At 36.2% G+C, this 25,429-nt stretch overlaps 1 protein-coding gene across 2 annotated transcripts in view; it reads left to right on the top strand.

Moving 5' to 3' along the window:
- MORC3 (MORC family CW-type zinc finger 3) overlaps positions 1–25,429 on the top strand; it is a 74,483-nt gene that overhangs the window by 31,596 nt on the left and 17,458 nt on the right. For both annotated transcript variants that reach the window (XM_043996289.1, XM_043996290.1), the window contains exons 4-10: positions 950–1,164; positions 4,272–4,419; positions 5,101–5,251; positions 8,372–8,503; positions 9,280–9,399; positions 13,215–13,312; positions 15,107–15,211. In XM_043996289.1, the coding sequence (XP_043852224.1) occupies positions 950–1,164; positions 4,272–4,419; positions 5,101–5,251; positions 8,372–8,503; positions 9,280–9,399; positions 13,215–13,312; positions 15,107–15,211 (969 nt within the window). The remainder of the gene's footprint in view (positions 1–949; positions 1,165–4,271; positions 4,420–5,100; positions 5,252–8,371; positions 8,504–9,279; positions 9,400–13,214; positions 13,313–15,106; positions 15,212–25,429) is intronic.

Below are 25,429 nucleotides of genomic sequence, written 5' to 3'. Positions count from 1 at the left end.
CTAGCTGCCCCGATGAAACACTTTTAAAAAATGTAAATGCTATGCCATTTGGTCTGTATATGCACATACATTCATACATAACAGAATGTGAGTGTGTGTATTTTTTTTTTATATCTATTCACTGTCTGTGTTTGTGTTACCATTTGCCAAAATGTAGTTTGTCTGTTTATCTTTTTAATTAGGTCTCTTTTTGCCTTTACCTTTTCTGATATAATTATTGTTTTCTATGCTTTTTTTTTTAACTTCAGCTGAAGTATAATAGCTTTTGCTCTAGCTCTTTATTTTAACACTACATCTTTGTATTTCAAATTTGTTTCTTGTTAAGAACATACTGTTAGATTCTCGTTTCTCATCCATTCTACTATCTTGTTTTATGAGTGAGTTAATCTCATTCACATTTATACTTATAACTACATGTGTATTTACCTTCATTTGGTTCTATTATACTTTCACTTTTTAAAAGACCTGATCCCTCATTGTTTGTTTTGCATCTAATATATGCCTCCTTTAATATCTTCCCTTATTCCTTTTCCATTTTCCTTAACCCCTTTCTCTCTGATTTGCCTGTTCATTAAGCTGTTTTTCTATAACCATCTTTGTATATACATCTATTCTTCCCTCTTTTAATCAATTTAGATAAGAATGAGGTTCAAGTTTTTCTTATTCCCCGCAACCCACTTTGTTTTATAAACTCCTCATTTATGAGATAATTTTGCCCATCTTCTTTTCTCTTCCCCCCACTCTTAATGTTTTCTTTTTCTCTACCTTTTTTATTTATATTTTGAGATTGTTAACAACAAAGTGACTACGAGGCCCCTGACTAATTCTGATTTTCAGGAAGTCATTTTCTTCAATAAGGTTTTGTACCTTTTTTTCTCATATGAAATGTGCTGAGTTTTGTATGAATGTTATGTACAATTACTTACATTTTTAATCTCTTTGTTTTCAGTTTTGGCTTTAGTGATAAAGTTTCAATGAATGGTCGTGTCCCAGTTGGATTATATGGAAATGGATTCAAGTCAGGCTCAATGCGCCTAGGTAAAGATGCAATAGTTTTTACCAAAAATGGTGAAACTATGAATGTGGGCTTATTGTCACAGACCTATCTGGAAGCTACAAAAGCAGAACATGTCCTTGTCCCAATAGTAGCATTTAACAAGGACCATATCCTTTTGAATGTTTATTCTTTCTTTTTTTTTTTGAAGTGAGGCAATTGGAGTTAAGTGACTTGTCAAGGGTCACACAGCTAGTACATGTTAAGTGTCTGAGGCCAGATTTGAACTCAGGTCCTCCTGACTCCAGGGTGGGTGTTCTATCCACTGTACTACCTAGCTGCCCCTGAATGTTTATTTTTAATGAGTAATTATTGTTGATTGTTTTTCCTAGTATTGAAGCATTCCCAGTATAACTACAACTTGGCCGTAATATACAAATTGTGTTCTTTTATGAATTAAGGTGGTCTTTTTGACAAGATTTTATTTGGACCATATCTTTTTTATTTAAGAATGTAAGTTACAAAAAAAGAAAGTTAATGAATAGAGATCCCAAATACCACATAAATTAGATTTCCAGTGCTTTTTAGTAACACAAATTTAAATATATATATATTTTTTACTTCATTAAATATTTACCAATTACATGTAAAATTTAACATTCATGAAAAAATTTTTTTTAGTTCCAAATTCTCTCCTTCCCATTCTTCCCTTATCCTTTGAGAAGGCAAGCAATATGATACTGATTATACATGTGAAGCATTTCCATATTAACCACATTGCAAAAGAAAACACATATACACATACACAAACAAGAAAAATAAAGTCTAAAAAAAAATCATACTTTAGTCTGTACTTAGAGTTCATGATTTCTCTCTCTGGAAGATGGATAATATTTTTCATCATGGGTCCTTTGGAATTGTCTTGATCAGACTAAGTCTTTTACCCTTGATCATACTTACAATATTGCTGTTACTGTTTATAATGTTCTCCTGGTTCTGCTCATTTCACTTTATATGAGCTCATATAAGTCTTCCCGGTTTATTTATTTATTTAGAAACCATCCTGTTCATCATTTATCATAGCACAGTAGTATTCCTTCACAATTGTATACCACAACTTGTTCAGCCATTCCTCAATTGATGGAAATCTCCTCAATTACTAGTTCTTTGATACCACAAAAACAGTTGCTATTTGTATATTTTTGTAGATAAAGGTCTTTTCCCCTTTTTTTGGATTTCTTTGGGATATAGCCATAGTAGTGGTATTGCTGGGTCAAAGGATATATACAGTTTGATGGTCGATTTAGCATATTTCCAAATTGTTCTTCAGAATGGTTGGACTAGTTCACAACTCTACCACCAGCACATTTATCTTAATTTTTCCACATACTTTCCATCATTTGTCATTTTTCTTTTCTGTCATGTTAGCCAATCTGAGAGGTATGAGGTGGTGTCTCAAGAGTTGTTTTAATTTGTATTTCCCTCATCAATAATGTTTTAGACCATGTTGTTCATGTTACTATTTATAGCTTTGATTTCTTCTGAAAACTGCCTGTTCATTTCCTTTGACCAATTTATTCTTTTTTTTTTTTTTTTTTTGCGGGGCAATGGGGGTTAAGTGACTTGCCCAAGGTCACACAGCTAGTAAGTGTCAAGTATCTGAGGCCAGATTTGAACTCAGGTATTCCTGAGTCCAGGGCCGGTGCTTTATCCACTGCGCCACCTAGCCGCCCCCTCCTTTGACCAATTTATGAATGAATTGGGAGATGGATCTTTTTTTTAATAGATTTGGCTCGGTTTCCTCTATATTTGAGAAATAAGTTCTTTAGCAGAGAAACTTGCTGTTAATTCCCCCCCCCCCCCAAGCTTTTTTTCTTCCAATTTTGGCTGCATTAGCAAGCCCTCCACCCCCCCCCCCCTTTTTTTTAAGTGGGGCAATTGGGGTTAAGTGACTTACCCAGGGTCACACAGCTAGTAAGTGTTAAGTGTCTGAGGCCAGATTTGAACTCAGGTACTCCTGACTCCAGGGCCAGTGCTCTATCCACTGCGCCACCTAGCTGCCCCCCACCCCCTTTTTTTTTTTTTTTTAAACAGAACATAAAGTTTATTTACAGAAATTGGTACAGTTTGAATGACAAGTCAGAACTCCACACAAACAAGAGCAAATAAAATCATCCCTTCTGAAGGGAAACGAAACGAAATTTTACCCCACACCTTTCAGAAGAGGAAAAGCAAGACCAACAGATATTCAGATCTGTACATCATGAGCTCAGCATACAGACAGAAGGGAACAAGCCCTTTTAAATTTCTTATTAAAAGTTAAACATTTTACTTCCCATGATCCTGTCTTTTGTTCAGTCATAAACTTCCCTTATCCAGAGATCTGACAGGTACATTGTCCCATGTTCCCCGATTTACTTATGATTTCACGCAGTAAAGATTTTACATAAATGTATGATACATATTTACAGACTAATCTGAGTTTTATAATATACAAATGCTTAGGTGAAATCATCTGCATAGTTCAGTACAGTGCCATTCATAAATCCAGAAAAAACCTGGAGAAGCCATGACCATGGTGTGTCCTCTTTGATAGGTTTTTTTTTTTTTTGGTGAGGCAGTTGGGGTTAAGTGACTTGCCCAGGGTCACACAGGTAACAACTGTTAAGTGTCTGAGGCCGGATTTGAACTCAGGTCCTCCTGACTCCAGGGCTGGTGCTCTATCTACTGCACCACCTAGCTGCCCTTTTGAGCTTGATCTTTTTTTTTTTTTGGGCGGGGCAATGAGGGTTAAGTGACTTGCCCAGGGTCACACAGCTAGTAAGTGTCAAGTGTCTGAGGCTGGATTTGAACTCGGGTCCTCCTGAATCCAAAGCTAGTGCTTTTTCCTCTGCACCACCCAGCTGCCCCCCTAGCTGCTCCTTTGATAGTTTTTTAACCAGCCATTAATACCATTATGATTGGATGCTCATATTGCAAAGAAATAAAAGGAAAAGGGAAGGAAAAGGGACTGTATTGCTTTGAAAAAAATGACATAACATAACTGTCTTTTTGGTAAGCCATACATAAATTCTTAGCAATTTTAGAAATTACTGAAAGGAAATAGGCTTATTTAGAAAATTCCAGGCTGATTCTAGAATATGTGTGTCTCTATTCAATTTCTGTTTGAACAATTTTTTTTAAAAATAAGGGAATAGTGTTTGTTTTACTAAGCAATAGGTTGATCTCATTTTGTTAAAACACATTGATGATATGAAATCTTTAACTTGGGACATACGACAGCTCTTTAATTTAGCTGAATCAAAAGCCAGTCTTAAAGCAATCCTGGAGCATTCTTTATTTTCTACGGAACAGAAGTTATTGGCTGAACTTGATGCTATTATAGGTAAAAAAGGAACAAGAATCATCATTTGGAATCTTAGGAGGTAATGTATAAATCAGCTGTTGGTACATTGGTACATTGAATGAAATATTTATTAGTACTTTTATTGAATGTGTTCTTAATTGTATAATGTTGAAATATAGAAATGCGTATATGTTGAAAAGTGCCCAGAATTATGGTTTTTACTAAAAGTAGTTCATTAGGGACATTAATGACTAATAACGGCAAATTGTTTCCCAATCACTTTCTGTGCTATTACTATTTTATACTCTTCTTTTCCTAACCACTAGTCCTCAAATCACAAAAAGGAATAAAGAAAAGGGAAGACTGGTTACTGAGTAAATAAAATTGAAGTTTTAGAATGGGTGTGGGGATGATCTGTTTTGTTATCACCATTGCATAGATACCTTATATTTTGGATGTAAGTGATTAATTGATGTGAAAAAAATATATATATATATATATTCACTGTTTGAAATATGAAAGTCTTACTCATATACAATTTTGAAACTTTCAGGATTCAGTTAACATTAACAAACCAAACCCTATGTAGATATATATGACACATTGAAAAAAGTATTTCTAGAAATACAATGGGTGATAAAAATCTAAACATTCTTGTCATTTCTGACTACTTTGATTACTTTTTTCAGCTGTGTTTCATTTGATTGACTATGAAAAATGGAACTTGTCTAACAGCCTCTCTCTTTGAAAACAAATGCAGAGACAACAATGGAATAACAGAATTTGACTTTGAAAAGGATAAATATGACATTAGAATTCCTGAAGATTTAGATGAAACAGGGAAGAAAGGGTACAAAAAACAAGAAAGAATGGACCATAATATCATTCCTGAAAGTGACTATTCCCTGAGGGTATGTATTAGCTCATTCAGTTTTGGAAATGGTGGAGGTAAGGGTGGTAGTAGTGGAGAGAACCAATAAAAGTTTAACAGTGTAAATTATGAAAGAATGATGAACTTCATATGTAGTGAAAACATTCTAGGCATTTTTAGGAGTTCAGAAACTTCTTTTTAAAAATAAGAGGAATATTAAACATGAATTAATTGTTTAAAATTACACTTGATGAACACTGATATGATTCTTTAGCTGAAAGAAGTTTTTTAAGCCAACTTTTAAGGTACACTGGGATCATATGAAGAGTGTGACCACATATATATTTGGATCTGTGTTATTGTGAGGTAAGATAAGCTAGGATTTCATTTCATTGTGTGGGGTAAAATGATTTCATAAACTCAGTTCCATAAACATTTGATTGCTTATAATTTACTGATTTTTTTTGTTTGTTTTTGGTTTTTGGCAGGGCAATGGGGGTTACAAGGTCACATAGCTAGTAAGTATCAAGTGTCTGAGGTTGGATTTGAACTCAGGTACTCCTGAATCCAGGGCCGGTGCTTATCCATTGCACCACCTAGCTGCCCCTACTGAGTGATTTTTTTAAAAAGTACCTAGAAATTACACAGGCTAATCCCATTATTTCCCAAGTGTGTGTCATTCTTTGTTGTAATGGCTACTAAGAAAGCTGATTCAGAGGGACCCAGAGGTACATAGTGTGTATTGTGTGCCAGGGATGTAATATTTTTTGCTGGTTTTTTTTTTTTTTTTTTGGCAGGGCAACGAGGGTTAAGTGACTTGCCCAGGGTCATACAGCTAGTAAGTGTCAAGTGTCTGAGGCTGGATTTGAACTCAGGTCCTCCTGAATCCAGGGCCAGTGCTTTATCCACTGTGCCATCTAGCTGCCCCCACCAGGGACGTAATATTAAAAACAGATCTGATATTAAAAAAACATACCTAAAATACCATTTCTGGACTCCTGTGAACTAGCTTCTTTATTAATATCAGGAAGCTGAAAGTAACAGATGTTAAATGTTTAGCTTTGTATTTGTCTCTTCTTTGTTCTTGATATTTACTATTTAAGAACAACTAAAGAAACTCCCTGCTTGATAAAAGTTTCTAATAGTTGTGGTATCAAAAGTAGTAGTTTCCTTCTACCTTAATTTCAAAGATTTATTTAATTTTCTCTGCAGTTAAGATACTATTTTGTTATTGGTATATTACATGAGGAATGATGCTTGTGTTGATTCTACATTTAATCATTTCTCATCAGTTAATACATTTTCATCTCGTGAATTGAGGCAATTGTGATTTTCTAGATTTCATTATTAGAATATATTTTTGATATAGTTAATATTTTGTTTACTTCAGTAATTGCAAATACTACTCTCAGATATGAAGTATGGTATCTGCAGAACTCATTTTTTTCAACAATTTTGTTTTGAATCTTAAATTTTTTTGTCTGCACAATATCTCTTTGTTTAGGTAACTACTCTTTCCCCCCATTTAAAAATAATTTTATCCTTTTAAAAAAATCATGCTACTTTATGCCAAAAAAAGGTTGAATCATAAAAATTTCTAGATATGTGAACCTTTTCATCTCTGTTTAATCTTTAGTTCTTCTACTCTGAGTCCTTTCTCTCCTGATCGGTAAAAGCCTCATTTGGCCTACTTTTACTGGCATGAACTGCCATATTCCCCCCCACCCTCCAGCCCCCATAGACATACCAGACACACCCATTATCTTTCCTGGGACTATGATCTTTCCTGGAACTATGATTAGATCAACTCTGCCATTGTACCTAGAGGGATTTTTCAGTTTACTTCATTAACCTTCCCTTGTAACTTTCTAAAACAAAAACCCATCCCTGGCCACTGTTAATCTATGGATGTTGTTTCCCCGTATTAGAATGTTGCAATGAATGAAACATTCACTAAAATAGATGCATTAAAGTAAATTTGCTTCATTCTTTAATTTGAAAGTATGTTAATTTAATTTGAAACAAAGATCATTGACTATTAATAGACCTGAAGGTAGAAGAGTAGGTTTTAACTGTCAATTTGTGCATTTTACCATCTAAAATATTTTCATATAATTTTATATGCTAAGAATTACTAGTTATTTGGATATGCTTCATTTTGTATATATTGTTTGGTAATTCATCAATATGGGTAATTTGAAAACATTTAACATTTTACAGTACTACTCAGGAATTTGACTCTTCAGTGTATTTTAAGTTTTTTGTTTTTGTTTTTGTTTTTGTTTTTTAGTTTGGAAAACATAAAATGAATGGTGAATACCATAAAATGATTTAAAGAAAAATGCAATTTAAAAAACTATTTATTGCTTCCAAATATTTTCTGAAGTTGAATTTTTTTCTTTAAAAGCTTATTTCAGAAATCTCATTCTTTTTTTTTTTAAATCCCTTTCTTTCTTTCTTTCTTTTTTTTTTTTGCAGGGCAGTGAGGGTTAAGTGATTTTTCCAGGGTCACACTGCTAGTAAGTGTTAAGTGTCTGAGGTCGGACTGAAAGTCAGGTCCTCCTGAATCCAGGGCCAGTGCTTTATCTACTGTGCCACCTAGCTGCCCCCCATTCTTTTTTTTTTTGGGGGGGGGGGTGAGGCAATGGGGGTTAAGTGACTTGCCCAGGGTCACACAGTCAAGTGTCTGAGGCCGGATTTGAACTCAGGTCCTCCTGAATCCAGGGTCGGTGCTTTATCCACTGCGCCACCTAGCTGCCCCCAACCCCCTCTCCCCCCTTCATTTAAAAAAAAATTTTTTTTTTTTCTAGTGAGGCAGTTGGGGTTAAGTGACTTGCCCAGGGTCACATAGCTAGTAAGTGTTAAGTGTCTGAGGCCGGATTTGAATTCAGGTACTCCTGCCTCCAGAGCCAGTGCTCTATCCACTGTGCCACCTAGGTGCTCCCCTCCATTCATTTTTAATGTTAAAGTATTAAGATTATTTCTCACCAAAAGCAGATCAAATGAGAGTTATAGATTAATGTATTTCATAAATTTGTAGTATTGAAGATGAACTGATCTTTCGGTAAACAACAAGGATGTGTTTTTAAATCTGTGAATAGTGTTGTATAAATATGAGTTTATTATTTATCTAAAAATGGAAGTTACTGTTATTTTTCAGGCTTATTGCAGTATACTGTATTTAAAACCAAGAATGCAGATCATTTTACGAGGACAGAAAGTGAAGACACAGTTGGTCTCCAAAAGTCTTGCTTACATTGAGCGTGATGTTTACAGACCCAAATTTTTAGCTGTATCCTTTCATTATTCTTTATATTATATTGTATAGTGATAAGCTAAGATTATATCTTGCAAAACATTTCAATATATTTTTTTTAAATGGGGGGGCGGGGCAATGACGGTTAAGTGACTTGCCCAGGGTCACACAGCTAGTAAGTGTCTAGTGTCTGACGCCAGATTTGAACTCAGGTCCTCCTGAGTCCAGGGCCAGTGCTTTATCCACTGTGCCACCTAACTACCCCCAAAACATTTTCATGTAACAGGAAAATTAAAGGAAATTTTTTTTTTTTACAAAAAGAATCAACTAGGCCATGGTTCTGAAACAATTTTGTGGAACATGACAGCTTGAAAAAGTATAATTCTCAAATCTATGAAAAGGCAATCATTGATTTAACTGTCTTTTGTATATAAGAACAGTATTAGGCCTTATAGGCTTATTATTTTACTCATCTTAATATTCCCCAATTTTTGTCCTACTTTAGCAACCTTTATCCTAAAGTAATCCTGAGTAATAGGGGAGGATAGGGATGAGGTGGGAGAATTATGTAGATTGGTCTCTAGATTAGTATTGATGACCCACTCATTGTTACTTCAAAACTGACCATATTGCAGCATAGTTATCTGGGAAATGCAGTCATGACATAATAGGGAAGCTTTTCATATGGAAGGTATTTTTGCTTGCTTTTGACTTTATTGGTTTGTTTTTGCAAGGGAGCAAGTTTCAAGAATCTGGGTATAAGAATTTTTAAGGCATTTGTCAGTAGTCAGAATTTTCCTTAATTTTTTAAGGCTAAAACGGTAAGAATTACCTTTGGATTTAACTGCAGAAACAGAGATCATTATGGGATAATGATGTATCACAAAAATCGGCTCATCAAAGCTTATGAAAGAGTTGGTTGTCAGTTAAAGGTAAGTGAGTGATTGTGAAAAGAAAAACAGAATTAAGCACAGAATTATAATTATTAAATGGATCATGTGAAAATTATTACTGCAATGAATCAATAAGCATTTTTAAAGCACTGTGCTACATGCTAAAGATAGAAATGCAGAAATAAAACACTTCCTGCCCTGGTATGTACAAAATAAATACATGGTCATTTTGAGGGTAAAGACATTAGTCGCTGCTACCAGGAAAGACTTTTTGACTAAGCTATGGCATTTCAGAAAGGCAAATATTAAATGGAGTGTCCCAAAAGTCTTGGTGCAGTTTTAAGCTCTAATAGCTTCAGTCAAAATCACGATGACAAAAAGAAGAGGAAAGGCCATTCTTTTTTCCATACAAGGTTATATGTTTCTTTCAGATGCCTTCAGAGTAAAAAAAAGATAGTTTAAACTTTAATAGCTTAAACTTCACTAAGACTTTTGAGGTATCCTGGAAAAGAAGGTTGGGGACAGGTTGTAAAGAGACCCTATTGATTAGATCAAGGGAAAGGTTTATTAGGATGGGGAGATATAGCTTAGGCATATTTTTAGATGACAGGAAAGGAGATGTTGAATAAGGACAGGTTGAAAATTATGGAGAGAAAAGAGATGATTGAAGGGCTAGATTTCCAGAGAAATGAGGGAAAAGGATTAAAGGCACAAGTAAAGGGCTTAGCACTGACAAGCAAGGGCACCTCATCCTTTTGGACTAGATAAAAAGAAAATATGATCGACATGATTTGAGATGCCGCATTGGCACGGGGAGGAGTTTGGGAGAGTTTTTTCAGTGATGTATGGAGTGAGGCCATCTGAGATGGAAGTAGTAAAAGCTGCTCTAGATTGCTTAAGTATAAAAGGTTTGAACAGTTAGCTTGATGGAGTGTGAAACTTGATGAGAGAAGAGTTAAGATGATTAGTGCGCAGCAGTGAGGATCCAGTCTAGATAGATAATAACATCATTATGTGACTCATCAGCAGTCGAGAAGGTTGATTGTGGGAATTAGCTAGGGTTGGGTTTGGAAAGGAATGAGCAGGAATAATAGTATAATGGGGAAGAGGATTTCAGGATCAAGGACGATATAAAGCTATCTAACTAAAGGGTCAAGATTTTGATGGGAGAATAGTAAGGCCAGAGATTGGAGTATAGCTTTGGAAAGCTTGAAGAAGGTAGAGTAGATGGGTAGAGTTGTGGCAAGGATAAAGAACAAAGTTTAGGACAATTGTAGGAACAGTTGGAAAGATGAAGGTTACGACCACCTTAAGGGAATATTAGAGTTACAGACTATGGTGGTATAATACTTGTATCATCATAATACTTAGGATGGGCAGCTAAGTGGTATAGTGGATAGAGCACTGGGCTTGAAATCAAGAAGGCTTACCTTTGTGAGTTCAAATCCAGCCGCACTTACTAGCCATGTGACCCTGGGCAAGTCGCTTAACCCTATTTGCCTCGGTTACCTCATCTGTAAAATGAAATGGAGAAGGAAATTGCAAACCACTTCAGTATCTTTGCCCAGAAAAGCCCAAATGGGGTCGCAAAGAGCTAGCCATGACTGAAACAACTCAACAACTGCTACTACCGCTGCACCCCTGTGAAGGGCTATGGTGGAATAAAGTTGGAAATTATAGAAGGTGAAAAGATTGAAAACCTGGTAAACAAGAGTTATAAGAATGAAAAACATCAGAAGCCATAGATAACAGGGACTAGGATCTGGATAGGGTGACATAGCTTGATGCAGTGAACCACAGAGGAAGATTTGGTAGTGGTAGGGAGATCAAAAAGTGACAGTGAATAGCAAAAATCATGCCTACTTTTCTTCACTAAATTTTCAAGGCTCATGTAGGGAAAATGCCATGCTCTATTTTAGGCACAAACTTGAAAAACAATTTTTAATTATTTTTAGATTAAACTAATTTAAAACTAATTTTAGATTAAACTAATTAAAAACATTTCAGCTTAAAGAGCCTGAAAAGAAGTCCAGATAATCAAAATTACTTTATGCTCCTGAAAATCTCCTTTCCCCCAAGCTGTTAGAATAAGTTATAGCATTTCCAGACAATAGATAAAATTTCATAGTCAAGACTGAACAAAGGGTTGAGAGTTGAAGTGATAGTTTAAATGTTTGTTTCATCCAACAGTCCAATGGTCACTTAAGTTTTAGCACACCTTAGAATAAGTGTTCTTAACTTTTTTGAGTGTCCTAGACCCCTTTGGCAGTCTAGTAAAGATCATAGATACCTTTCCAGGATAATGGTTTTAAATGCTTAAAATCAAATGCATAGGATTACAAAGGAAGACAATTATGTTGAAATAATTTATAAGATAATAAAGATTTCTGAAATCTGTCCACCTACTCATTGTTCATGTACTCCAGCTTAAGGTCCCCCGAGGGTTCCCTTTTTGGCTATGTTTTATAAGGATTCATCTTTCCAGCTGGTCATATTTCTGTTAATTGAAGAAATCAAAGACTTTTTCCTTCTCGTTGCCTTAATCTTGTCAAGGCTGGGGAATTTGGGGGGTCCTCTTTCCCTTAACCAGTCATTGCCCTAATTCTATTATTAGGGAGATCAGAGTTCCTCTCTGAACTTTTAGGCAGAGAATTGTTTTCAAATCAAGAGTTAAGGAAAGACTGAGAAAGTTTCTCACCCAGTTAAGACCAGAGACTTTGGAATAAATTATTGTCTTAATATTATTTTGTAATATGTAGTCTAAAGCAGGAATGAGGATAGAAGGATAAAGATCGGAGATCTCTTCCATAATCCAGTATTGGAGGTCAAAGAATCCATTCCACTTTGGAAAACTTTTTTTTTCCCCTTTTAAATAGTATTTTTTTCCAATTACATGTAAAGATAATTTTAAAATTTCATTTTTAAATAAAATTTTGAATTCCAAATTTTCTTCTTCCTCCCTATGATGACAGGCAATTTAATGTAGGTTATATATGTGCAATTATATAAACTATATTGGAAAACATTTGAAACTTTGTTTATTCCTAGAAATAGGAGTACTTAATTTTATACATTTTTTATACTGTATGCATCCAGAAGAAGAAGGGTTTTAGGCTTATAAGGTTGTAGTTTTAGGACTGGAAAGGGGCTGTAGGGATGTTGTCTGGTATCCCAGTGGTTCTTAAATTGGTATTTATAAACTTGTTTTTAAGAAATATTTTTAATATAATTAATACAATTGGTTTCCTTTGTAATCCTACACATTTTATGCATTTAGAAACATTCTGAGAGGGATTTTATTGGCTTTACCAGACTATCAGACACAAAAAAATGCTGAGAATCCCTATCTTTACATTTGAAAAAACCAAGGCACTGAGTAGTTATTTGACCTGGCCAAGGTTGCAGATAGTAAATGGTAGAGTTATACTTTGAACCAAGTCCTTTGATTCAAAATCCTAGTCTTCTTTCTACTACAGTACCTTTTCAACTATACCTTGCCATTTTACTGGTCCATGTTGGGATATTCTTTGCTGCTAGTGATTTTGATAAGATGAAATATGACATTAAGTTTACCTTGGAATTTTAACATTGTAATCTTTGTTTAACCTCCTTTATTTTACAAGTAAGAATGAGAACCAGAAAGGTAAATGACTTGCCCAAGTAAGATATTTAACTAATAGCAGAGCGTGGATTTGAATATAGGTTTTCTGACGTTCAGGCCAGTGTTGTTTTCATTCTGCCACACTGGTTTTAAAAAGTTTCTTTTCCTTCCTCTTACACCTTATGTTTTGTATATAAAATCATTAATCTTCCCAAAACTTTATTTTATGTTTTGCCTTATTTTTTTTTTTCAGGCAAACAACATGGGTGTTGGAGTAGTTGGAATTATAGAGTGTAACTTCCTAAAGCCAACTCACAATAAACAAGATTTTGACTACACAAATGAGTACAGGTACATCACAACTCACTATATTCTCTTTATGCGCATTTACCCAAGCTATATCTGAGAAAAAGTTTCTTATAACTATGTTTTTATTTAAAAATTTTTTTTTAAGTGAGGCAGTTGGGGTTAAGTGACTTGCCCAGGGTCACACAGCTAGTAAGTGTCAAATGTGTGAGGTCAGATTTGAACTCAGGTCCTCCTGAATCCAGGGCCAGTGCTCTATCCACTGTGCCACCTAGCTGTCCCTGATGTCCCTTTCTTTATAAGATTTGATAGCAGATCCAAATGATATATCAGCAGGGTCACAGGTTGGTCAAAGCAAGGAGTATTTTAGCTGACCAGATGATCAAGAGATGGTTAGTTGCTCTTGTTGGACAAGAGAGAGAGAGTAGTCCGGAGGTACAAAAATAAGTTGGAGGACTTTCCAAAGCATTAAGGTATCCCACCCATGCTGGGTTTAGACACAGAATTTGAACAAAACAGGATGGAGATGTCTTAGCATTCTCGTGGTTGCATAAGTGAGCCTCATAACTTGGTAAACAAGTAGTGAACATTACATTAAAGTTTGAGGCCCACTATGAACCTACTACCTAATTATCCCTACGTGATTTATGTAAAATATCAAACTGATTAATACTGATTGAAATTAAGTAGAGGTCCAAATGAATTACTTGTCACACTTGTTTCAAGGCTTGTTTCTGATATACATTGGTGGTGTGGTCCTGGCCAAGTTACTTTAACTCTCAGGGCTTTAGATAGCTTTCTAAGACGAAGTAACAGAGTTTGTGCCTACCTATGGTAGAAGGTGTTTCTTCTACCAATAAAATCACAAGCCTGCTCCTTATCACTTACCCCTTATCTAAAATTTAGAATTAGACCAAAATAGATCCTTTTACTGTTAGTGGACTCACACTCACTTCCTGTGGTATTCCCTGGACTACTGCTTTACATAATTCTTGATATATTAGATCATAGGAAAAGGTCAATTTGTTATAAAGCTTAAGAGAATAAGAATATAAGTGTGTGTGTGTGTGTGTGTGTGTGTGTGTGTGTGTGTGTGTGTGTGTGTGTGTGTGTGTGTAGGCAGATGGGGGGCGGGGACAGAGGTGAAATGTTGCTCAGTAAAGAGTTTTAAATGTTTTTTTGCTGATGTTTAGTCAGAAGCCATCAAGTAACTTCTCTAAACCTAAACCAAATGTTCTCTTTTCTAATCATCTGAGTTTTTAAAAGTTCTAGAAGAAGAACTAGAAGGAAGGGAACTTTAGTTCCAGTGCTGAAGTCATATTGGACCTGTTTGTTGATATCTACCTCTTTCAATACCTGATTAATTTGTACTTCCAGGCAACTGATAAGTGTTCTTGTAAATTCCTCATGGTCCTGTCCAAATGACCAGGCCAGTAAATAGTTCAAAACAACAACACAGAAATGTTTTTTTTTTCAAAGAAAAAGAAAAAGTTCTGATAGAATGTAGCAAGAATATTAATGTGGGGTTTTCATTTTTTTGTTTGTTTGTTTTTGTTTTTTGGCGGGGCAATGGGGGTTAAGTTGACTTGTCCAGGGTCACACAACTAGTAAGTGTCAAGTGTCTGAGGCCGGATTTGAACTCAGGTACTCCTGAATCCAGGGCCGGTGCTTTATCCACTGTGCCACCTAGCTGCCCTAATGTGGGGTTTTCAAAATTATCCTAATAATACATTCTTGAATTAATGCATTTTCTTAGTGTAATCTGAGTTTTATACATGTTATGTTTATGGGTTAATGGATGTTAATGATCTTTAGAAAGTTTTCCTTTTTTTTTGTTAGGCTTACCATAGCAGCACTGGGAGAAAAGCTTAATGATTACTGGAATGAAATGAAAGTGAAGAAAAATGAAGACTGTCCTTTAAATTTGCCTGTTGAAGATATTCAGTAAGTATATGCAGGTGAAAACACCAAAGTATATTTTATGATGATATATTAACTGGAATTTTTCATAATACATATTATTTAGAAATAAACAATTTCATATTGTTGTTAATTCATTCAGTTGTGTTAGATTCTTTGATCATATGAACCATAGCACACCAGGCTCCCTTCCATCCTCCACTCTCTCCCAAAGTCTAAGTTCATGTTTGTTGCTTCCATGACACCATTTCATCCTCTGCCATCCCCCTCTTTTGCTTTCAGTTTTTCCCAATATCAGGGTCTTTTCCCAATGAGTCCTTATTATGTGACCAAAGTATTTAAGCTTCAGCTTCAGTATTTGTTCTTCCAATGAGTAGTCTGAATTAATTTCTTTAAGTTTTGACTGATTTGTTCTCCTTGCTGTCCAAGGGATTCTCAAGTCTTTTCCCACACCACAATTCAAAAGTGTCATTTCTGTAGCATTCTGATTTCCTTATGGGGCAACTCTTACAGCCATACATTACTTCTGGAAAAATAATAGCTTTGACTGTATGTACCTTTGTTGGCAAGGTGATGTCTCTGCTGCTTTTTAGTATGCTGTCCGTATTTACCATAGCTTTCTTTCCAAGGAACAAGTGTCTGTTAATTTCATAACTGCAGTTGCTATCTGCAGTGATCTTTGAACCCAAGAATATAAAATCTGACACTACTTCCATTTCTTTTCCCTCTGTTTGCCAAGAAGGGGTGGGACCTAGTTTTTTTTACTATTAAGCTTCAAGCCAGCTTTTATACTCTTCTTTTTCATCCTTATCAAGAGGCTTCTTAATTCTTCATTTTGTGTCATCAGACTGGTATCATTTGCATATCTGAGATTGTTGTTATTTCTCCAAGCAACCTTAATTCTGGCTTTCGATTCATCCAGCCTCGCATTTTGCATGATGTGCATATAAAATTTATAAGTGAAAATATATAGCCCTGTCATACTCCTTTCCCAGTCTTAAGCCAATCAGTTGTTCCATTTTTGGTTCTAACTCTTGCATCTTGATCCACATACAAGTTCATCAGGAGACAACTAAGATGGTCTGCCACTTCTATATCTGTGAAAACTTGTCACATTTTGTTGTGATCCACATAGTCAAAGGCTTTAGTGTAGTCAACAAAGCACAAAAAGATGTTTTTCTAGAACTCTTTGCTTTCTTCATAATCCAGTTGAATGTTGGCAATTTAGTCTCTAGTTCCTATATCTATTAGAAAACCACCCTGCTTTTCTTGAAATTTTTAAGCTTTAGCACCAGTCTTTGGGCATTAAGCATTTATTAAAGCACACCAGGTATTCATGTGGAGTTCAGAAAGTTAAGGAAAGGCCTATCTAGCCTAGAGTTCCAGCCTGGTCGTGTTCTTCCTCCCCGAGCCTGCTTCAACCATGAACTGCTTCCACAAACTGAGTGTGGAAGCTTTTTATAGGTCCGGAGCAGAGGTGGTCCTTACACACTACTTCAAGCTGACTGGTAGGCGTCATCCAAATCCATTGGTTCACTGGACTTGAAGGTGGTCTTGAGTTGAGTTCAAAGTCCCTTAGCTTCTGAGAACAAGACCTTCTTAAGGGCTACCCAGGTGTGGTTACAATCTAAACTTGAAGTAGGCTAAGCAGCAAAGTCAGTCACTCTCACTTAATTCAATCAGTTTAGATTAATCTCCAGGTGAGCCTTTGAGTATCTGCCAAATCCCATTATTTTCTCACAGTACTTTGAACATTCTTTGGCATAATTGTTCTTTAGGATTAAGACATAAACTAATCTTTTTCAGTCTAGTGGCTACTGTTGTGTTTCCCAAATTTGCTGGCATATTGAGTGCAACACTTTTAAAGCATCATCTTTTAGGATTTTAAATAGCTCTACTGGAATTCTGTCACCTCCACCAGCCTTCTTGTTAGCAATGCTTTCTAAGACCCACCTGACATCATTTTCCAGGATGTCTGGCTCTAGATAAGTAACCACACCTTATATAGTTCTTCTGTATATTTTTGCCACCTCTTCTTAATGTATTCTACTTCTTTCAGGTCCCTACCATTTTCTTGTTTTTTTTTTTTTGTTGTTTGTTTGTTTTTGGAGAGGCAGTTGGGGTAAAGTGACTTGCCCAGGGTCACATAGCTAGTAAGTGTCTAGTGTCTGAGATCAGATTTGAACTCAGGTCCTCCAGGAATCCAGGGCCGATGCTTTATCCACTGCACCACCTAGCTGCCCCCATTTTCTTTCTTTTTATTTTTTGGTGGGGCAATGGGGATTAAGTGACTTGCCCAGGGTCACACAGCTAGTATCAAGTGTCCGAGGTCAGATTTGAACTCAGGTCCTCCTGAATCCAGAGTCCGTGCTTTATCCATTGCACCACCTAGCTGCTCCCTTCTTTCTTTAAAAAAAAAAAATTCTTTTTTTCTTTATTTAGCATTATTTCCCCCCAATTATATATAAAAGCAATTTTTAACATCCATTTTTAAAACTTTGTTCCAGATTCTTTCCCTTCCTTCTTCCCCACTTCCCCTTTTGAGAAGACAAACAATTCAACATGAGTTATACATGTGTAGTCATGCAAAACATTTCCATATTAGTCACATTGTGAAAGAAAATGGAAAAAAAAAACAAGAAAAATAAATTTAAAAATAATTTATGCGTCACTGTGATGGCAGCACTGGGGCACCCTGATCCGAAGGCTTGGCCTCGGTTGTGATAGTTCAGCCCTAGCCTCTGAGTGACCCCCATGGCCCCAATGAGGGGATGCAGCCTCCAGAGCCCCGAAGACTTGGGGAAATACCCCCAAATATGGACTCATATTCCATTCAACCTTCATTGACCGTGCAGCCGCCAAGAATAAAGGCAGAATCTCCCGACACCTGGCAAACAAATGCAGCATTTCATCCCAGATCGACTGCTTTTCTGAGGTTCCCACAGCTGTGTTTGGAGAGAAGCTATGGGAACAGGTAGAAGAATGTCTGTCATTCTGTGAGACAGGGGACCCACCTCGAAAGAATCTGGATGTCATGAAGGAGGCAGTGAATGAGGCAGGGGAAGTAGTTGCAGAGATTAGGAGGAAGCTGGCTGAGAAGGAAAAGAAACGCCTAAAGAAAGAGAAGAAGCATCTCGAGGCTTTGACAACTGCAGAAAACAGCATTCCTGAGAACGGACAGGAAACTGAGGAGAATGGGGAAGAGAAGCCAAAAAAGAAAAAAACGGCAGGTGGAAGAGACAGAAGAAGACAACCAGGAGCTGCCCACACCCCCCAAGCCCAAGAAAAAGAAAAAGCTCATATGCTCAGAAGAAGATGGGGTAGCAGAGCCAGTGACTCCAACTCCAGCCAAGAAGAAGAAAAAGGCACAGAAGAACTTGGAGGGCAAGGACTAGTATTGGTGCAGAGTACAGGACTGAGGCACAGGCAGCTCCTGGGGCCCAGCACACAAGGGCTAACATCAGACACCCCCCTCCCTCCCTCAACCCCAATAAAGACAGGAACTCACAAAAACCAAAAATTATGCTTCAGTCTGTATTCAGGTACCACCATTTTCAGTCTTTTATCATACCTGTTTTTGAAGTAATCTCTTGGTATTCTCATTCTCTTGTTTTCTCTTTCTTTTTAAAAAGAAAATTTTTTTAATGGGGCATTAAGGGTTAAATGACTAGCCCAGGGTCACACAACTAGTAAGTGTCTAGTGTCTGAGGCCGGATTTGAACTCCTGAATCCAGGGCCGGTGCTTTATCCACTACGCCACCTAGCTGCCCCCTGTTTTCTCTTTTTACTTTGCATTAGTCTTTTAAGAAAACCTTATCTCTCCTTGCTGTTCTGGAATTCTGCTTTCATTTGGGTATATCTTTCCCTGTCTCCTTTATCTTTTAATTTCCTTCTTTCCTCGGCTATTTGTAAAGCCTCATCAGACAACCATTTTGCTTTCTTGCTCTTCTTTTTCTTTGAAATGTTTCCTGTTGCTGCCTCCTATACAATACTGTGAACCTCCATCTCTGTCCTTTGTTTTGTTTAGCATTTATGAAGTGGCTACCTTTTCTGTGCCAGGTACTGAGGGTGCCAAGCATTGGGAGTACAAAGAAAAGCAAAAAGAGACCCTCCCCGAAGGCATTCTCTTTTGTTCTGAGAAGGGAAGCCTTTGACCACTGGGGTCCTAGTAAAGGCCTCCTTTAGAAAGGAGTCTTTGAGGTGAGACTTGAAGGGATCTGTCCATAGTTCTTCAGGCACTCTATCCAGATCTAATCCCTTAAATCTCTTCATCACTTCCACTTTATATTCATAAGGGATGTTATTTAGGCCATACCTATATGGTCTGAAGGTTTTCCCTACTTAAGTAAGTATGAACTTTGCAATAAGAAGTCTATGATCTGAGCTACAGTCAGCTCCAGATCTTGTTTAAACTGACTGTATAGAGCTTTTCCACCTTTGGCTGCAAAGCATATAATCAATCTGATTTTGATATTGACCATCTGGTGATTACCAGTCCATGCGTACAGTTGTCTTTTGGGTTATTGAAAAAAAGAGTGTTTGCTATGACCAGTGAAGTTATCTTGACACAGTATTTGTCTCTTCCCTGCTTCAATTTGTACTCCAAGGCCAAACTTGCCTGTTATTCCCATTTATCTTTTTTTTTTGGTGAGGCAGTTGGGGTTAAGTGACTTGCCCAGGGTCACACAGCTAGTGTCAAGTGTCTGAGGTGAGATTTGAACTCAGGTCCTTCTGAATTCAGGGCCAGTGCTCTATCCATTGCGCCACCTAGCTGCCCCCCAATTATCTTTTGATTTCCTATTTTAGCATTGCAAACCCTTATGATGAATATGACTTTTTTTTTTTTTTTTGGCATGTAATTTCTAGAAGATGTAGGTCTTCATAAAACTGATCAACTTTGTCTATTTGGTATCAGTAGTTGGAGCATGGATTTGTACTACTGTGAAGTGAAATGTTTTGTCTTGAATTCAAATAGATATCATTTTGTCATGTTTCTTTGTTTTGTGTGTGTGGGGGCAGTGAGGGTTAAATGACTTGCCCAAGGTCACACAGCTATTAAGGGTCAAGTGTCTGAAGCTGCATTTGAACTCAGGTCCTCCTGACTCCAGGGCCGATTCTCTATCCACTATGCCACCTAGCTGTCCCCCATTCTGTCATTTTTGAGATTATATCCCAGAATTGTTTTTATCTCCCCCTTATTGTCTTTGAGGGCTTCTCCATTTCTTCTAAGGAATTCTTGTCCACCGTAGTATATATAACGATCACCTGAATTAAGCTCACTGACACCTAAGATGTCAAGTGTATAATCTTTCCATCTCCTTTCTGACCTCCTCTGACTTACCTTGTTTCATAGATCTATAGATTATCATATATAATATATAATCATAGATTCTATGTTCCTATGCAATATTGATCTTTACAACACTGGACTTTCCTTTTATCATCAGACACACATGCAGCTGAGCTTTCTTTTGATTTTGACCCAGCTGCTTAATTCTTTTTTGAAGCTACTTGTTACCTTTTGTTCTTCCCCAGTAATGTGTTGGATACCTTCCAACCTGAAGTGCTCATCTTCTGGTGTCATATGTTTTTTTTTCTTTGAATAACAAACACTTTTGTTTATAATTTTGGGTTCCAATTTTTATTCCTCTTTCTCTCCCTCCTGTCCCTGGGGCGGCAAACAATCAGATATGGAATATACATGTATGACTATGTAAAACATTACTGTATTTGTTATTTTGTATGAGAGAACTTGATTAAAAGAAAATTAGCATGATTCAGTCTGTTCTATCAATATCAGTTTTGTTTTTTTTAGTGAGGCAATTGGGGTTAAGTGACTTGCCCAGGGTCACATAGGTAGTAAGTGTTAAGTATCTGAGGCCAGATTTGGACTCAGGTACTCCTGACTCCAGGGCCGGTGCTCTATCCACTGTGCCATCTAGCTGCCCTGTGTTATATCTTTTACCATTTTAATACTACTCATGGGGTTTTCTTGGCAAAGATTCTAGAGTGATTTGCTATTTCCTTCTCCAGTGCTTAAAAAAAAATCTTAATAGTGTTTTTTTTCAGTTATATATAATGATAGTTTTCAACATTTGGTTTATTTTTAAATTAAAAAAATTTTTTTCAACATTTGTTTTTAATAATATTGAGTTCCAAATTTTTCTCCTTTCCTCCCCAAGACAGAAAGCAATCTGATATAGGTTGTACATGTACAATCACATTAAATGTATTTCCACATTAGTCATGTTGTAAAAGAAGAATCAGAACAAAAGGGGAAAAACCTCAAAAAAGGGAAAACAAAAACCAAAAATAAAGTAGAAGTACTATGGTTCAATCTGCATTCAGATTCCACATTTTTTTCTGGATGTGGAGAGCATTTTTCATCATTAGTCTTTTGGAATAGTCTTGGATCATTGTATTGCTGAGAAGAGCTAAGTCTATCACAGTTGCTCATCACACAGTGTTGCTGTTACTATGTACAATATTCTCCTGGTTCTGCACATTTTATTCAGTATCAGTCCACTTAAGTCTTTCCAAGTCTTTCTGAAATCTCCCTGCTCATATAGCACAATAGTATTCCATTACCATATACCACAACTTATTCAGCCATTCCTCAGTTGATGGGCATCCCCTTGATTTCCAATTCTTTGCCACCACAAAGAGAGCTGCTATAAATATTTTTGTACATGTGGGTTCTTTTAGTGACTCACCTTTTGTCAGAACTTTGCATTATGACCTGTCCATCTTGGATAACCCTGCACAACATAGCTCATAGTTTCATTGAGCTACACAAGTCCATCCACCATGATAAGGAGTGATCTAGGAGAGGAAGCATCATATCTTATTATATTCTATAGAAACTAATTTGAATTAGTCTTTATAGCAGTGCTTAACCTTTTTTGATATAAATTAGTTTCTTTTGTTGTACAGTCATTTTAATCATGTCTGACTCTTCAGGGTCCTATTCAGGATTTTCCTGGCAAAGATATTTGAGTAGTTTGCCATTTCCTTCTCTAAAATTGGTTTCTAATTAGTTTCTATGTTCAAGTAATTTCCTGTGCAATTTACTGTTGCAGATAAAACAACTTCTCAGTAAAGCCTTCAACATTAGGTTGTTAAGGGCTAAAATTCTAGCTAGTCTGTCTAAAATATCTAATGAGTGGTCGCCAATAAATTATAAGCTTTAGCAAGAGTTAGACTTTTAAGCATTTATTAAGGAGAATAAGAATTTGGTAAAGAGAGAGAAAGGCCTAGATTCCTATCTATTAAAGGGAGAGCACATTTCTAGCTCTGCTCTCCACCAGAGTCCAAAGGAAAAAGAGCGTGAGCGCCAGTCTCTTCCTTCCTCCTCCCACTAGTCCGCGTCACTTCCTGATGCCAAAGAAAAGACTCCTGGTCTTGCCCTCAAAGACCTTCGCTTCATGGGTGGAACTCTTCTACAGTAAGTCTACAGTAAGTCTCCAGCAGGTGGCGTCATTCCAATCGTTACAAGGTTTTGAGATATTCTGGCTAGATTTTTCCAGACTTTGGTAAAATTTCATCTATAACAATAACAACAAATTTATATACAGTTTGTAAAGTACATCAATGTTCTCATCTGGTCATTACAAAAACCCTGTGGTATAGGTAATAACAGGATTAGATGTTGTCACTTATACAGTAGACACCTTGTTAATAAGTGGCAGATGAGATCTGAATTCTAGTCTCTTTTGGCTCCAGATCCATTGCTTTTTCTACTAGTTGCCTTTGGGGAGACTTTGAAACTATGAAATAACCATATTCTAGTATGCCTATATCTTATTGTCTGACTGTAATCCATACTTGTTCTTATCATAAGTTTATTGTTGTTGTTTTTTATTAAAATATTAAAATATGTGTTACCTCCTATTAATAGTACATTGTTTCAGTGGAGGGAACCTACATGATTAAGTGTTTTGAGAGCCAGCCTTGGCACCAGGAAGATGATATGTGTTTAAGTCCTGCCTCTCACACATACTGCTCTGTGAACCTTTTCAGTACTCTGAGCAATTCTCCAAGATGATAGATAAAATTGCAGAGAAGATGCCTGCCTGCATTGGTAGAGGGAGTTTCTTTGTAATTCTCTTTATTGTCTACCAAATCAGAGGTCTAGTCCGGACTGTATCACTGGATCTTTTTGTAATGTATGTGTATGTAATGTAGCATAACAAGTCTTTCCACAATGAAGATTCTAGTCCATACATGCCTTTTCCCGTGTGATTTTTATTTTTTCCTTAGAATGCCATAAAATCTCTATTCTTCCCATGTGACACTTGCAGCTCCAACTTAGAGAGCATTGTCCCCTATGCTTAGAATGCTTTTCCCTCTTCATCTTCTGACTCATCTGGTTTCTCAGCTAATCTGTCTTCTGAAAAAAGCTTTCCTTGGTCCTCCTTAATCTTAGTGCCTTCCCTCTGAGACTACCCACATTTTATTCTGTGAGCTCCTTGAGAGCAGGAGTTGTTTGTTTTTCTGCCTTTTTTTATATCCCCAGCACTCAGCGTAGTGTCTGGAACATAGGCCAGATGACTTTCTCTAGAATAGGAGTTCTTAATCTAGTGTCTATGGACTTAATTTTTTAATCCCCCCCCCCAGTATTTTAACTGTTGTATTTCAATATAATTGGTTTTCTTTATAATGCTATATGTTTTATTTTATGCATTTTAAAGTATTTGCGAGAGTTTATAGGCTTGACCAAACTGCTAAAGGGGTTCATGACACAAAAAACAGTCTAAAACCCCTACTCAGTCCTTTTTAACGTGTCCTGGATTCTAGTGGAGTATTTCTCACTTTGCAGAAAAAAAACACCCAATTACCTTTTCTCATTATACCTTTACTGGCTAATTGTCAAGTCATGTATATAAAACAATCATTGATAATATTTCAGCTCACTTACATCTAGACTTTGATTTTTTAAAGGTTTAGTGATTGCTTTTTTATATCACAATAGGTTTCTGATATCCCTTCTCTTCCCAGTCTCTTGTAACAAAGAAATACTTTTAAGCAAAACCAACTAAGTAACTGCTTTGCAATAGTGTTTGTATCATTCTTCATCCAAAATAGAGTTCCTCCTTTTCTTTTTGCATTGTTTTATTATTTTTGTAACTTTGTAATTTTTTTTTTTGTTTATCTATGTTTCTTTGAATTGTTCACATTCATCATTTCTGAAAAATCCATAGTATTACTACAAAGTGGCCTTGGCTAACAGATAAAAAAGTTAGCCTTGGAGTTAGGAAAACCTGGTACCAAGTAGTGCCTGACACATACTAGCTATATTATAATGGGAAACTCACTAAGACTGAGCTCCTATTCTGCATTGCTGGAGGTTATTTCCATACTGGGAATTACTAAGACCCATGGAATCATAAAATCTGGTCTTTCCCTTCTTTCTTTCCCTGTTCTCCACCAAACCAAAAAAAAAAAAAAGAAAAACCCCACAACAAATAATGTTCTCTTATAATTGTTTTCTAATTGATAAACACTCATGTTTCTAATTTTTTACTACCTTAAAAAGCACTATATATAATATATATATATATATATATGTATGTATGTATGTATATATAGTTATACATGTCCTCCACACTCATTGAGAAGGCAAATCAGTTATACATGTGAAATTCCAAATTCTCTCTCTCACTTCCTTCCCTTTCCCTTCATTAAATAGGCAAGCAATTTTATATATATTACACATGCAGTCATACCAAACATATTTCCATATTAGTCATGTTGCGAAACAAAAACAAAAAAAATCCCCTCCAAAAATGAAGTTTAAAAAAGTATGCTTCAGTCTGCATATACTTCATCAGTCCATCCACTCTACCCCAGTGAGACAGCTTTCTTGCTGACCTTCTAAGTTGTCTTGGTCTAGTAAATTGTGTCAATTTGTCCTTTTGTTGGTTCTGCAATTCCAGAATTTGTTGTCTTTATTTTGTTATTTTGAGGGGAAATCGGGAGAGCTCAGGCAAATTTTGGCTCTACCCCCTGCCCTGGACTACTTCTTTACTTATTTTTTCATATAGTTTATATAATATTGGATTTAATTGTTCTTTAAATATTTATGAACATTCAGTTGTAAGTCCATCTAGTCCCAGGGAGTTTCTTAGAGAGCTCATTTATGTCTTGTTCAATTTGTTATTCTAAGATAGGATTATTTAAGTATTGTATTTCCTTTTCTGTTAATCTGGGCAATTTATATTTTTGTAAATATTCATCCATTTC

This window comes from Dromiciops gliroides, chromosome 3 (genome assembly GCF_019393635.1).
Source record: "Dromiciops gliroides isolate mDroGli1 chromosome 3, mDroGli1.pri, whole genome shotgun sequence".
NCBI classification, from domain to species: Eukaryota; Metazoa; Chordata; class Mammalia; order Microbiotheria; family Microbiotheriidae; genus Dromiciops; species Dromiciops gliroides.
This window is presented reverse-complemented; position numbering and strand designations above follow the sequence as displayed.